Below are 15,283 nucleotides of genomic sequence, written 5' to 3' on the forward strand. Positions count from 1 at the left end.
GAAAAGCAACTGATCACAAGCTGTTACATATAAAACACAGAGAGAATTTGGTCTAATAGTGTAATTCACACGCCTGATTGTTTGTGCGTGTGTTGATGGATGTGTCAGCAAGCTTCCTAATTACATGTGTTCAGTAATTAGTTCCTAATGAGATTTAATAAAATAACAGCATTGTGTCCCTCACACACACGTCATTCAATCCAACGCATGAGTTCTACTCTACAGACCTATATGGAGATGGTGGTCTAGTGGGTTAACCACTGAACTGGTAAATCAAAGGTTGCTGGTTCGATCCCAGCAGACACCACCAGTGTCCTTGAGCAAGACACTTTATTCCATGTTGCTCCAGGGGGATTGTCCCTGTAATAAGTGCAATGTAAGTCGCTTTGGATAAAAGCGTCTGCCAAATGACTAAATGTAAATGTAAATGTAAGTTGATCTCTCCATAGCCATAAATTTGCATTTTATTTACATTTATTTGAATGGTAAACACAATCCACATCACAAGGGTTGTCCAACCATCAATCACTATTAATCTAATCCAGAATAAAAGTTTGTTTGTTAAGTATATATTAAGGAAATATGTGCGTTATGGCAAGCCGTTCAGGAAATTAAAGTATTTATAATACAGTAAGATTTGTTAAATATATGGAATGAAACTAGAATATATTGAATGAAAGTTGAATATACGGAATGAAACTATGAAATTACTTTAAAATGGCTCCCGCAGTGAAATAGCTAATGTATTTCTTCATCGTTTGAAGTGTATTGAGTCCAGTTGCCAGCCTGTACACGCATTCCCCGGCGTGTTTATTAATTAGTCATTACTTAAAATTGCTGATACTAGATTACTCGGAGACTCACTCATTGTTCAAGATCTGAACAATCACAAATGCGCTTGGATGACGTCAGTTTCGATCCATATGTTCACACTTTCATTCAATAAATTCTAATTTAATTCCATATATCCAAATATTCAACCAATCATATTATAAATACTTTAATTTCCTGAACGGCATGCCATAGTGCATGTTTACATTTATATTTATATAGAATTATAACAAATTTTATACTTTTATTAAATATATACATGTATGTGTTAATAAATGCAAAATATATATTCACAGTGCACAGACACTTATTATGTTAACACAAACTTTTATTCTGGATGTGATTAATAAGGACTAATCGTTTAACAGCCTGTGCAACTAGCAGAACCAAACCAAAGAATCAAACAATAATGACTGAACAGATTCTCAACAAACACTCATCTGTCACTGGTCAATAATCAAATAAAACTCAGTAAACAGAACTCTACTGGTTGAGACAGTGCTTCTAAGCTTGACCGAATGGTATGTAAAAAACTGTAATCTGTCATTTTATTTTGGTTAAAAATAAAAACAATTGGGTATTGACAAATAAGAACAAATAAGAATCCTTATCGTTCCCCAATTCACAAAAGTACGCTTATTATAATGATTTATAATTTGAAGTCAACCCATATAAAGAAAAGTATCTAAAGTAACCTGCAATTTTATGTTTCAAACTGAGACGGCGACAGAGAGGCAAACAGACTGCAAATTAAATATTATGTTAAGATTGGGAAAGTATTTCAATAACCAATAAAAATATATATATTTCCATACCAATAACTACCAAGTGCTGACATTGTCAAATTATGAAAAAAACAGGAGATGTAAGTGTAGATATTTAAATACACTTCTGAGGACCATATTTTGGAAATTATACTAATCTAAGAGGTCTTTTTGAGGTCCTTATTAGTCATTTGGTCAAATCATGTTGAGCTTTGAATATGAAAATTATATATTTTTTGTTGGATGGTCTGATCGAGGAAATGACGCACGTCTGTGTGTGTGTGTGAGAGAGAGAGAGAGACTAACCGTATGTTGCTTGATTTGGCTTTGAGGTCGTTCCAGCGCTGGTTCATGTCGTCCAGCCTCTGCTGGAGGAATACTGCTTCCTCTGAGCTCCCTAGAGCCTTCACCATCTTTAACTTGTTCCCCTCCACACTCCTGAACACATCATTATGAGCTTCAATCTCCGCCTGGATGTCCTACACACACAGAGAGACAAATAGATCGGCTTTAATTGCGTCATGATCACCTTCATTATGTAGATTCGTTAAAGGGAAAAATAAATCAATCAACAAAGACAAACTTTTCAGTTTCTTTCTATTGAGAGAAAGGCAATTAAAGCTGTCAGTTTGATATCGAATCTCTCTCCACACACACACACATGAAGATATAACTGCCAATAATTCACTTTAGACATTAAAGCACTAAGACGTCTTTATGCAGAGGGAGTGGAAGACAATCTAGTCCATAATTACACATTCAACATTTTTCATTTCTTATCTACTGAGTGTTCACTTCGCGGCTCTCAGAAAAATGAGTGAGCCGTCTACCGTACGTAGGCAGCATTTTAAGGCATCACAGGTTCACTGTCGACATGAAGGCTGTTGTAAATATTAGGCAGCATAATTATACTACTTTTAAGATACCTTCTTTTAGAGACAGCAAAGTATGAATCCTTTAGAAGAGAATTCAATGCCAGAATGCCTTGTAACAATGGCAAAGAATAAAGAAACTATTCAAGATGAGGTGAAAGAAGTTCATGATAAGTGTATTTTATAATGAAGCTACCAGTGAAGAAACTAGACAGCAAGCCGGGTTTTACAACAGAGCATCTATTTCTTGTGGCGATGGAGAGACAGAATAAAGTGAGAGACATATAGAGGGATGTTGAGCGGAGACAGCAGAAGACGTTTGGGCCTTTTCCAGTTAATTCGTAAAGTGCTCTCCGCTACTTAACTCTCTCTCTCTCTCTCTCTCTCTCTCGCTGTTTTTCTGTCACCATCTGTGTCTAATTCAGAGGGAACACGGTGAGATACATAGACACCATTATAACCACAGCAACACTTCAAACAAACACTCAATTCATCGGAAGACGATCTGTGTATTTTACAATGTGAAATATTGACGCGGTGTAAAGAAAGCAGTAAGCATGATCTCTCTGGAGCTCACATTCAGCTTTGAGCATAATACAGTAAAGAGAATATCACAAGACAGTTCATATTCACAAGCCACATCTGGCAAAGTTTGTGTCGATAGTTAAACAAAGATAATTCATAAAGTCAATCAAATGTATTTATTGATGCTGTATAGAAGCGTATAGGCGGCAACTATTCTTTCATAACAATGAGTGCGAGTACATGCACAGTATTACTCAGATTATGCTATTAACTGCGTAAGCAAAACCTGCTCGGCAGAGGTAGTTTTTTGCACATTATTTCCGATTTCGCTTTGCATGTAAACGCATTTACTGTTTTTTTCTCCGTTTTTTTTATGTGCGCATGTCTGACAGCGCAATAGTAAAAAGTACCAAACGGAAGTAACAGTAAAATAATGCATAAAAGTCAAATCATGCAGTCGATGTAGAAACGGCAAGACGAGAAACTATTGTTGCAGACGCAGGTACTGTTGACATGAGAAGAGATATAAAATTACAGCTTCTGAGAAATTTCCCCCTGTATTTTTTAGGTACAAGAGGGACTATCGAGGGCGACGTCAAGGCACGCGAGAAACCTGGCCAGTCTCTAATTTCCAAGTAAACACGGTTTTCTGCGTAGCCGGTTTATTGATATGCATGTAAACTTGTGAAAACAGTTTTCTTTTATAAGCTGATTTTAAATAGATATCCTTTTATTTTGTGCATGTAAACACACTCAATGTCACCCTTAAGAAAGAGGCTGTTGAGAAAAGTGTCTCTGCACTATTTTCTTGTAAATGTTCATTAGAGAATTAAATGACAAAGACTTTGAACATCTTATCAACACATTAGCATATTGTCCTGTAAAGGGCTGCCTACAAGAAGAGAGCGTCTGTCTGACATGTAAAGCACCACAAAGTCTTTCTAGACAAGGCTAATAAAAATAATTACTTTCAGAAGTTGCTTAAAGTCCACAAATCCAATTGGAACTTAGTTTTCTACTAAATTCATTGGACGGTCAGTGAAAGGACTGTGGGTGGTCCATGGACATAAGCTAACTTTAGAGAGACTGTGCTTGTGTGTTTGTGCGTGTATAACCAGTCTAGAAGATACCAGTCTGATTCCCATGACAAACACACACACAAACCATCACCAAAAGGTCTAAATTGTGCTGCCAGACTTGTGTGTACTGTGTTTGGTTAAAGGTGCGTACTGGTCTTATATCTGCAGTTTATCTGTTATATATTCATAATAAATTATTTAACTGTGATCAATACAACTGTCACACACAAATAAACACACACACATTCGCGCACGCATATGGACACACGCATTTTGTCTTCTGGCAGTCTGACCTATAAAATGAGGCAATAAAAAGCTTTTCTTGTTAATAAAGTTAAATAATTGCTTCCCGATCATAAAGACTCCCCAGAGCTGTCGCTCAGCACGCTCTAATTTAACTCGACTAACTCATAAGCCCAAGAGATGCCTGAAAGAAAAATAAAGTGGCATTTTCATGCTTTGACCTTTTCCTGTTGTTTGATAGAAGCACTCGGATCGACCACCAACACACAAACACACACAACTACAGCAAGTAATACACTCTAAAATAACACCGTTTCACAGGTGGAGAATCCTCTTGAATCACGGAGTGTGTTTGTGGTTTTAAAAATACTTTTCTTTCTTAAAAACAGATTTTTAGATCGTGTCGCAGACACTTCCATTCAAAGTGACTAACAGTTCACTTATTACAGTCCTTGAGTAAACAAAGGTATTGTTCAAGGGCAAAACATTATGTTAATAAAACCTTTTGCCAAACATGCAAACAGAGAATTAGGAAAATTTAGGAGGCAAAATTATTTCTTATTTGCCATAGATTTGCATAAAAATATATATTCTTTATTATTGTGATTACATAATTTCATGGTGCTTTTTGCCACAAACTAGTTTTCTTCAGTAGATGGTTTGTTTGAATAGTTCACGTAGCTTTTATCAGCTAGGGGCAGACTTTTTGAGGACTCTAGTCAACTCAATGAAACTTTATTAGGACCTGCGAAATAAAATATGGATTTTATATTGCAGTTCCCAATAAAGTTGCGAGCCCAATGGTGTGAAACTTTATTTTCTCCAAAAAAGCAGTTTTTTCTAGAAATTGTAATTCATCACTTTTGGACCATTATGCACTCATTTCAATTCCACTCCAGCCTATTTAAACAGCCCAGACACAAACAGTGAATCCGACAATACCTCTTCGAACTTGTTCAGCAAATCCTGCAGGTTGAAGTTCAGGCCAACCATCATGTTTTCCGTCTCTCTATCGATCTACATTCCCAATCCAAAATGCCAAAGACGGAGATCAAATTGAGAACAGAAGGGCCACACGCGCATCATACACCTGATTATATGCAGGAACGTCTGTGGATGAACACACGCCACAGAAAGCACATAGCGGTTTCTCAGCGCGTGTGCACTGCTAGTTTGTAGACGTATGCATGGTAGCTGCATGCTCCGGTGTTTAACAGCTCAGGGTGGAGGGTCAAGCCTCCTTGTTCAGAGCTCATGTCTGAGGAGGATGTGTCCTGCAGTGCAAGGTGAAGGCCTGGGAGCTGGAGGTAGATTGAAGGTATGGTTTACAGTATATATCTATTGTTCGGTTTCATCTGCCATCTTCCTAGCTGGTCTATTCGGTCTCACAAAGCACACATACATTTTTGTCCCTCTCACATACACACAGAATGTGTCCTGTTTTTCCTCCAGGCTCCTGTGACCCTCGGCCAAGCGTCCGTACTCAATTATCTGAGTCAAAGAGTCTCTGTCTGGGTCGCGCTGACGGGCACGGAAAAAGGAGCACCGGAGTGGTTTCACTTCTTTTGGCAGAGAAATCACGATTTTGAGGTAAACATCTCCAAACCAAAAAGAGAGAATTCAAGCCAGAACCAGGTGGTTTGTTTCAGCTGTGACATATAGATTCACCTTTTCCTAAATTCCAGCTCCAACTTTTATCTTCTGCACCCAGAAGCTCATTTAGATCTTCACAGGTTCCATCAGCACAGTCATCCCTCAGAATACAAGTTAAAGAAAAGGCTTCCTCCAGGGCTCACAGATTAAATCTCCTGCTTTTCAAACACTGGCAGCTTGAGGTCTTCATGGATTCCAGAAGTTTTCAGAAAGTTTCCATAAAGCTTGACACTTCTTTTATCAGTCTCTTTCCTCCTCTTCTCTGACTGCTGGCTCTCGGACCGGACTTTTCCCGCTCTCTCTTCCACACACACTCTCTCGCTCTCTTACCCTCCGGTGGCAGCTGTTTATTATTTTATTCAGCATCCCCTGTTTCCCCTCCTCTTTCCCTCTACTCCTCCATCCCTCTCCAAACTAACACACACACACACCCACTTCCTGTAGGGCCCCACCATCAAAAGATAGAAAGCGCACCGTTGAAAATGACGTAAACGTGAACGTTCGAGAGGAAAGGAAAAACAGAGTTAGAGTTTAGGAATAGAAAACATTTCCAGAGATTTTAGAATCTGTTCACAGCATCTGTAAAGGTCTCCAATTATGATTACGAATTTGATTATGAGCAATAAGACTCATTAAGCACACAATACAAGAAAGCAAATACATTGAGCAAAGAACAGTGTTGTGTTTTAAGCGTTAAGACAACAAAAACAACACCGCAAACTTCCCTTTCATTAACTGGAACTTTCTGGTTTAACGTGCATTCTGACATTGCAGATGCTGCAACATATTGTATATCCACATTTTACGTTTGTTGTGATGTATCGAGATATATAAATATAAAAATAAACATTTGTTTTACAGATATTGCCATTTATCTGCAACGTGTTTCATACCTCTGCAATATTGCGAGAAAATGTAAACACAAACGATATGTATATTTGATTCCATCAGGTGTAATTCCACAGCTTTCATTTGATCCGTCATCATATCTCACTATTCTTTAAGGTATCGCCTGCTCTTCACGTCTCTGCAGAACTCAAGAGTTAACAGGTCCGTTCAGTGTGTGCGAGCGTGCATCGGGCATCCTTTGAAATTCATAACATACATATGGGCTCCTTCTCGGCTTGTCTAAACATATAATGTCAGCGTGTTAGGGGCCATGTGGCCCGAACTTACCAACACGAGTGCATTCTACAAGAGCCAGCGGGAAAAGCAGAAGATAAGTCTGAATATTCATCAACAAGCCCTTTGAAGTGCTTTTACTTCATTAGTGCATTTACATAATGAATATCCAGCACGGCACGTTTGATGTGGATAAAGTGTGTGTGTGCGCGAGTGTGTAAACTAACCCTGCTGGATTACAATCGAATCAGGATAAAATATGTGTAACGCGTAATAGTTCATGAGTTGCTACATGGGAATGTTTGTTTACGCGAACAATAGAAATGCAGATGATTACAGCAACAGAGATACGGAACACGGTAAAAATAAACACACGACATTAGAGCTCAGCGGAGCTTCATCAAGATCCACGCACGGGATTAAAACAAAATGTAAGGGGAGCATTTCAGTGTTTAATAAATTATGGGAAAGGGGACACAACTGATCACACATCTAGAAAAAAAGAAAAATTTAACTTAAACCACACAATGCACACAAAGCATACATTCAGAAGAACATCGAGGAATATTTGAAGTATTTAAAGAAGTTTCTGTAATGGAGCAGCTTCAAAGATACTTCTGACACAGGTCCACATCTGCACCAGACTGATAATAGTACATGTGTGTCCTTACCGACATTTGCTTTAGTTTGGGAATCAAACCGTCCCCAGAAGTGAGCTAAATCTGATAAAGAACACCTATTAGGCCAATCCTGTTCCTAAAGGACCTTCAATAACGCACATTTTCGATGTTTTTCTTATTTGACACACCCACTTCAGTCCTCCACCGAAGTTGATGAGGTGAATCAGGTGTGTTTACACATTTTGCTAAGACAAATGTATGTGTCCAAAAGTACAAGGACTGAGTTAATCTAATGAGAGACGGTCATCTGATCTGATCACTCCAGATGGATTAGGGGTAAACAGGCTCAAACTCTCCTTGCAGGTGTGTGCGCGTCTTTCTGAATTCACAGAAATGCCGTATTCAGAAAGGTGCTGTCCTTGCATCTTACATCAAACTGCCCGGCCGAGAGAAACCAGAGTCCTTAACACATTTATTAATAGTGCCATTGAATGGAGCAGTAATTTATTAAAACCTGAAAACTTCAAATAAATAAATAAATAAACACGCTCATGTAAACCGGGACGACAATAACACATTGGGACTCTAACTGTGACTCAGATGTAGAAAAGTAACATTATGCATTCATGTTTTTATAAGAAAAATACATTGTTTCGCATTCTTTTGTTTACAGAGCATTATGAATGTGAACGTGTCCTTTGCTTCTCTTAGAATTGTTTGTTTCAAGGCGTTTTGATGATTAAACATTTATTACAATACTAGAAAAAAATATCTGAGGATGGACTCAACAGACCTTCAGATGGGCTTCGGTACAATGTGTAGCTGAAGCAATTCATCTTCATACTGTTGTTCTGCTGTCACATCTCATTCGCATGACAACCAAACAAAAAATCCAATTGTCCTTTAAAATGTCTGGTGTGATGGAAATGGTAGTAGGACACGGTCACCTATCATTGTTACCCAAACTAACCCATCAAATTTGTTTTGTTGTAAGCTAATACATGCAAGTGGATTCAGTGAAGAATAACGTCAGTTCATTAAGATCTGAAGCATGAACATTTGTAATGATTTGAAGACATCTTTGATGTCTTTGTTGTAAAGCAAAGAAAGAAAAACAGGTACAGATACTAACATATAAAATAAATGTAAATTAACTATAGCGCAAGTTAATTTTAACTGTAAAGTGAAAGTTTGAACAATTATTTCAAGTATTGCAGTAAAAAATAAATCAGGACAATGAGCAAACACTGTTATCTTTATTCCATCAGATTGTCAATAGTTTAGCTGCTGTGTTGCAGAGTCTCCAGTGTGTCTGGTTGTTTTCTTGTAGATATTGCTGCTTATGTGTGAGTTTGTACACTGACCCAAAAAAGCACTTGGCCGCTTATCTGCAACGTTTCAATAATCAGAATCTTGGATCTGGATTTTTTTAAAGCAAACTTCACTTCTGTTAAACCTAAATTTAAGATACATTTACAATCTATGGCTACGCTTTGAGAGAACCTTGGATGTTTTCTAAATTTAGTTTCACACTTCCAATCTTTCCAACTTTTAGAAATCTTTGCTTTTTCCTAAAGATCTTTCTTGCTTGTAAGATGATCAATATACAGTAATGTCACCCGAAGCACTATGCGGCACATGCACAGATACTGTATATGTATTTCTCGTCACATTTACAGTAATCTGTTTGACTGGCAGAACATCTGTTTTCCAATCGTCACAGATTTTCTTTCCTCTGTCATCTCCAAATCTCTGTAATTCCGCAGGTCTGATGATTTCTCTCTATATCATTCCACCATCGTAACGCTGCATTCCTCAGTAATAACTCAACCCCTCCCTCAGTACAAGCTTATCAGCTCATCGTGATTTCCTCCTCCGCAAACACACACACGGCGCCCACTGCACAATCCAAATAAAGATCACGCTGCTATAAGAATCAAGCCAAATGTAGGGGGAACTGAGATTACTGAAGGAAAAATTAAACATAGAATAAATGATGGGTGGTATGACCACCAACCTGTCTCACAGAATGATGCATTTTATTTTAAGGTAACGATAATGATAACACTCAGCTTCAATGAACAAAATGGAGAAAAAACAAGTTGTAGAAGATACTTATTTGAAAAGGCAAAAAAAAAAACTCTATTATAAAAATACTAAAGCACACCTAGACTACCATTTTATCAGTTCTAAATATTTTGTTGATCCTCTCTTGTTTGGACAAAAGCACTCTCCTGAATCTCCTAAATCTTGACTCTACAAGTTTTGTTTACAAACGGACAAACTGCTCCACAGAACATGTTCATAAATGCGTTATCTCATTCGGCAAAGAAGCGAAACGTGACGTTGGTGCTTTCTCAGCCTCTGTAGTGCTTCAAAAGGGAAGGGTGCAGTGAGCCATTGGTTGCAATTCACAACTTCACCACTAGATGCCGCCAAAATGAGATAGTACTTTAATGTAACAAATTATTTTACAGCTAAATTACACAGTGCCGTACTACAAGTCTCTCTCTCTCTCTCCTCAAAGACACAAACATACAGGTGCTATAAAGGTCAACTGACTGAGTCTGTTATCTCATGTTAGAAGTAAATATCAGTGAAGTGACAGTCATCGGTGTAAAACAGCAGATACACTCACACATCTCTAGTTCAAGATGACATGGTACACACTAAAATTGAAGTCACTAGATTAGAAACACACGCACGCACACACATACTTAAAAACTTAAAGGTACTTGAAAAGGATGTGAAGATTACAGATAAACAGAAATGCGCATTATGCATTTGTAGGATTTGAAAATAGCTGGGCCAGCTTGAATTTAGGTGGAAAGAGATGTTCAAAAACAGCTTTCACACAAAGTCTGTCATCAAAAGACAGCATCTAAAACACCTGAGACCCTTCACCGAGAGGGACAGAGGCTAGAAGATATCTTTTTGAACAACACTGATATTCGTACTAGAATTTCTAGAGTCTCTGTGCTTCATAATGTGTTCACAAGGAAAGACACTTTATACTCGACTGATCTTTATAACCACAGATCTATATAAACAAAGCCTCCATTTAAACCTAAAGCAGGTGCCGTGGGAAAGAGGCTTTCTGAAACATTCCATGGAAAACTCACTCGTGTGAAACAAACACGCACACCCGTACTTTTCCACATCAACAAAATATTATGCATTATACCAGGAGACATGTCAAAACACAGGCCGTGGCTCATTTAAAACAAACTATTTCTCTTTTTTTAGGTAGCTGACAATACATCAATTTCAATATTTCAAAAAATGTCTTTCTTAAGGTGTGAATGAAAAACATCACAAATCAGTTCCACTAAAATTCACTATAAACGTTTTGGTTTACAGAAAAGTCAACGTTGTGTTGAATTGTCTCTCTCCAGACGGGGGGTGTATCTGAGTACAAGAGTTTTCACGACTACAAGAAGAGAGTGTTTAAGATAATTTTTGTCTCAGAGGGGAAAAGGGCAGATGAGAGGAAAGGTTGTCTGCCAATCTCTCCTAAACATCAGAGAGAGAGAGAGAGAGAGAGAGAGAGAGAGAGTTGAAGGAGTCTGACTGGAAGTGAAGATGATGGTCAAATCCAAACTTGAGCGGCTAAATTTGGCCTTGAAGATTAAAATCATCAGACGGTCTGATAGAAGGCCTGTGAAACACAATCACTCTCTTCTGCACTCATTCACAACGTCAAACTCATTCCCCCGAATCACGGCGCAGAAATTTACTGTGTGTGTGTGTGTGTGTGTGTGAATGTGTGTGTGTGTGTTTCATGGATTCCTACAGTAAGTGCTGATCTATCATCTCTGCTCGCACACATTAAACTCAGCATCTGTGTGAGCAGTAGATCACACTGACCTGAAACCTGCTGCTAAAATCATTTGATAAAATCATTTAGATGAGTTAGAGTGAGACAGACACGCAATAAAACGACAGCGTACCAGGGAGATTCCTGTTAGTTTATTAGAATCAGTGACTGAAGCGAGTGAGAACACAACAACTATTCACCAATGAGTCACCAAACATCCAAATGAGACCCTGGCACAAGATGAAAAATGTTAGAAGTACGTCAATGTCTAAAAAACATCAAAATTGAATTCTGCAAGCATCCAAAAGCATCATAACAGCACAAAACCATTCAAGAATAAAATAGACTAACTGTACATAGACAACTTGAGCAGGGTCAGACTCAGTGGACACAAAGCGCACTACAGAAATGAGCTTTAAATTTGAGTCGTTCATTATATCCTTGCTGTCATTCTGAAAACTTGTATCTCCATATTTCGTGTTTCTTTATTTATTACCATTATCATTATTATTAGTCTCCCATTTTTTCCATTTCCTGAAAAACAGTGAATTTGGACACATAGGGTTTCAGAAGAACAGCGACAACATATTAAAACACATTAAATCATTGCTAAATATAGCCGCAGATACAAATTAAGGAACCATACTTATAGGTATGTGTTTAGATGAAATTACTGGAATGACTACAAAACAACTAGAAATTATGTTTTAAAATGAAAATTTCGAATGGTCTCTTCATTTTTTTCCGCGTCTGTATATAACATGCAATCCGTATGGTCAGTATATTAAAGTTTTTATGCTTTGTAACAAGTCTTTTTAATAGCTTCGAAAAAGAAACAAGGAGAAAGAAAGGATTTCTAATTTAGTTTGTTAATTATACATTTTCTAAAAACTTTTATTGAATTTGAGAGGGAGAGAGCGAGAGAGAGAGGTTAATGTGTAAAAAAGTATCTTAATGTAACCAATTAAGACGTTCTGGCTGAACAGAAGGCCATGTGAGGCATCTTATGAAGCTGAGAAGAGACATAACCCAACAAACAAACAACATCTGGAGCCGGAGACAAACCGATATGTGGGCGATCATTCACGCAATGTGAGGGAATACAGCACTCCTAATGGTCTGGACTTTACTGAGAGTACTTATAATTTGGTTTGCTCTGATCCGTTGTGTAAAGCATATATTTCCTGCACAGAGAGAGAGAGAGAGAGACAGAGAGAGAGCGAGAGAGAGAGAGAGCCCTGGGAAAGCTTTGATAAAAACACATACACTTCAGTCACATGACTGTGGGATGCTGGGAAGCCGTGCTCCTTATATCAGAAATATCAATGTGCTGGAATACAAGGTCAGGTGATCACTTTTCTGACCGCTTCCCATTCAGCCTGCTCAGCAATCTCCTCTCAAATAATGTAACTCTCCATCCAGAGTGAGGGAATGCACACTCCATCAAACTCATTCTCTCTCTCTCTCTCTCGTTCTCTCTGTTTGTGCGTGTGCTCCATTAGACAGTAAATGGACTGAATGTATTATATGAAGCTGATCTGCTTTTACCTTTAATGCATAAAAAATCAATGACCCCCACACACACGCGCTTGCAAAGATAGCGTGCGGCGTTCAATTTGAGTAGCATTTAAGTGTGCGTGCGCATCAGTCTTAACCATTAAGTACACAAATGTTCTGCCCATCTGTTAATGCGGTTCACATGGGTTCATGAAAGACCCCGACAGATAAGTTTTTCAAACAGGACAGTGGGGATGGAGATTTGGCGGTGTGTATATCCTGTGGCCGTATAAAGGTGTCATGAGAGATTTTACTGCATCGATTATACTGCGGTAAATTGTTTTGCAGGGCTATCAGAGAGCAGGACTGCTTTATATTATTTGTACACGAAAGTGTTGTGAAAATAAAGACAATACAGAATAAATTGAGATACAAGAAACTACTTGGCGGTATAAGTGATGACATCACTAGTGCATGTATGTCATAGTACAAGCAATCTGGCTTTTGTAGTGTGATGGAGAGAGTTATGATCTAGCAGCTCATTTAACCACAGTGACACTAACACAAACACAAACTCTAAATCACAACATGCTGTCAGAAGGTTTCTCTCTGCCCCTAAGATACTGACGGTCTCTCTCTCTCCTTCTCTTCCTGCCTGTCTCTCTCTCTCACTGTCTGGCTGTGACAGTTAAAGGCCGCAGGGTAAACAAACACAAAAAGCTCAAATAGAAAGAGGCACAGACACACACTTAATGTAAGTTTTAACAGAATCGATTGACTAAAAACCATCATCTTAAAAGTATTACAAAGGTGATATAGATGAATCTCAGACACCAGCGGGAGGTTATGGCTGAAAGGTGGAACCAGCAGCTCATCATGCTTTTCTTCATCTCTACACTCATGAACACAAAACAATGGCTTCTGAAAGTCTTAAATGTTTCCACCAATGAGATTTAATGGAGAACTTTGCAAATATGTCCAGAGTTTCAAAGAAGTCTGTAACAATGTGCCAAATTACCTAAATTATGATATCTAGACTTGTACAATGTGTAAGCTGCCGTTTCATTTCAGTCAGATTTTGTTTTTTTGAAGAATAGTAACAAAATAGTAACAAAAGTAACAAAATAGTAAAAAAAGTAACAAAATCCTGTATCATTATACGGAAATGACTGACGTGTTACAGTCATCCTGATACTTTTGTGTGCCATCAGACTTATGCTATTCAGGTGGATGGAGCCATATCACAGAAAAATTAGGACAAAATTATATAAAAAAACATGCATTAAAACAGAGCTGATGTTTGGTTGTGTTTTCAATCTAGAGAACGAAACGAAAGAGTAAAAGAAAAACATCAATGCTGAATGTGAGTTAATTCTGCCAGCTGATGATCTCTTTGATCTTCCCTCATTAGGGGACGAGATGTGTCTCTTCTTCAAACTTTTGACTCCTCCCGAGAAACACGTAGACAAGAATAAACCACAGCGAGACACCTGACAAACATTCCTAGAGGTCTTCGTCATCATTCTGCCTTCATTATCTCACATCACCAAGTCTACAAATGTGTCGACAAATTACATCGACATTCTCAGAAGTCTTTCTGACATCTGCATTCTGATTTAATGAAGCTTCTTCTCTGTGTGCGATTCACAAGCATCATCACATGTAAAAAGGAATATTGGAGCACATTATCTGTACATTTTCTGGCTGTACATTACCAATAAATTAAATTTAAGTACACTGTACTCTTAACAGTCTCTCATTTCAGCATTTTGTGGTTCTGTCACTATGTAATTCAGGCTTTGCATAAGAATATGGTCTTTGCACAAAATCATAGAAGAACGGCAACAGAAAAAAAAGTAATAAGTAAAAAGAATAAAACTGAATGTTTTACTTTAAAGGATCAAAAAGTAGGAAAAGGTCATAAAAAATAATGAGGAACATTTTTGGTGTTACAAAACCGTTCAGTGAGACCGAGTTCACTTCTCCATCATATCCATTCAATTTGCTAAGAGGATGGTGCAGTGCTTTGACCTGCTCTGATCAAACACATTTTAATAAGTCTATTTTAGCTTCTGTGAAATATTTAGCTGTGTGTGAAGTAATTATCATCATGGGTGTGGACACAATCGTATTTTAACAAGCTGTGGTTGATCATTCCCCTCTGTTAGAGATATTTCACAGGTGAAACAACATTTTCCCATGTTTTACTCACCCTCAAGGCATCCTGATTGAATATGACTAGAAAAATGAAGTCGAAGTT

The 15,283-nt window shown here is 37.9% G+C and overlaps 1 protein-coding gene across 3 annotated transcripts in view; it reads right to left on the reverse strand.

Annotated features, from left to right (window-relative positions):
• utrn (utrophin) overlaps positions 1-15,283 on the reverse strand; it is a 159,163-nt gene that overhangs the window by 64,267 nt on the left and 79,613 nt on the right. For all 3 annotated transcript variants that reach the window (XM_056734046.1, XM_056734047.1, XM_056734045.1), the window contains exon 54: positions 1,902-2,074. In XM_056734046.1, the coding sequence (XP_056590024.1) occupies positions 1,902-2,074 (173 nt within the window). The remainder of the gene's footprint in view (positions 1-1,901; positions 2,075-15,283) is intronic.

This window comes from Triplophysa dalaica, chromosome 20 (assembly GCF_015846415.1).
Source record: "Triplophysa dalaica isolate WHDGS20190420 chromosome 20, ASM1584641v1, whole genome shotgun sequence".
Classification (NCBI taxonomy): Eukaryota; Metazoa; Chordata; class Actinopteri; order Cypriniformes; family Nemacheilidae; genus Triplophysa; species Triplophysa dalaica.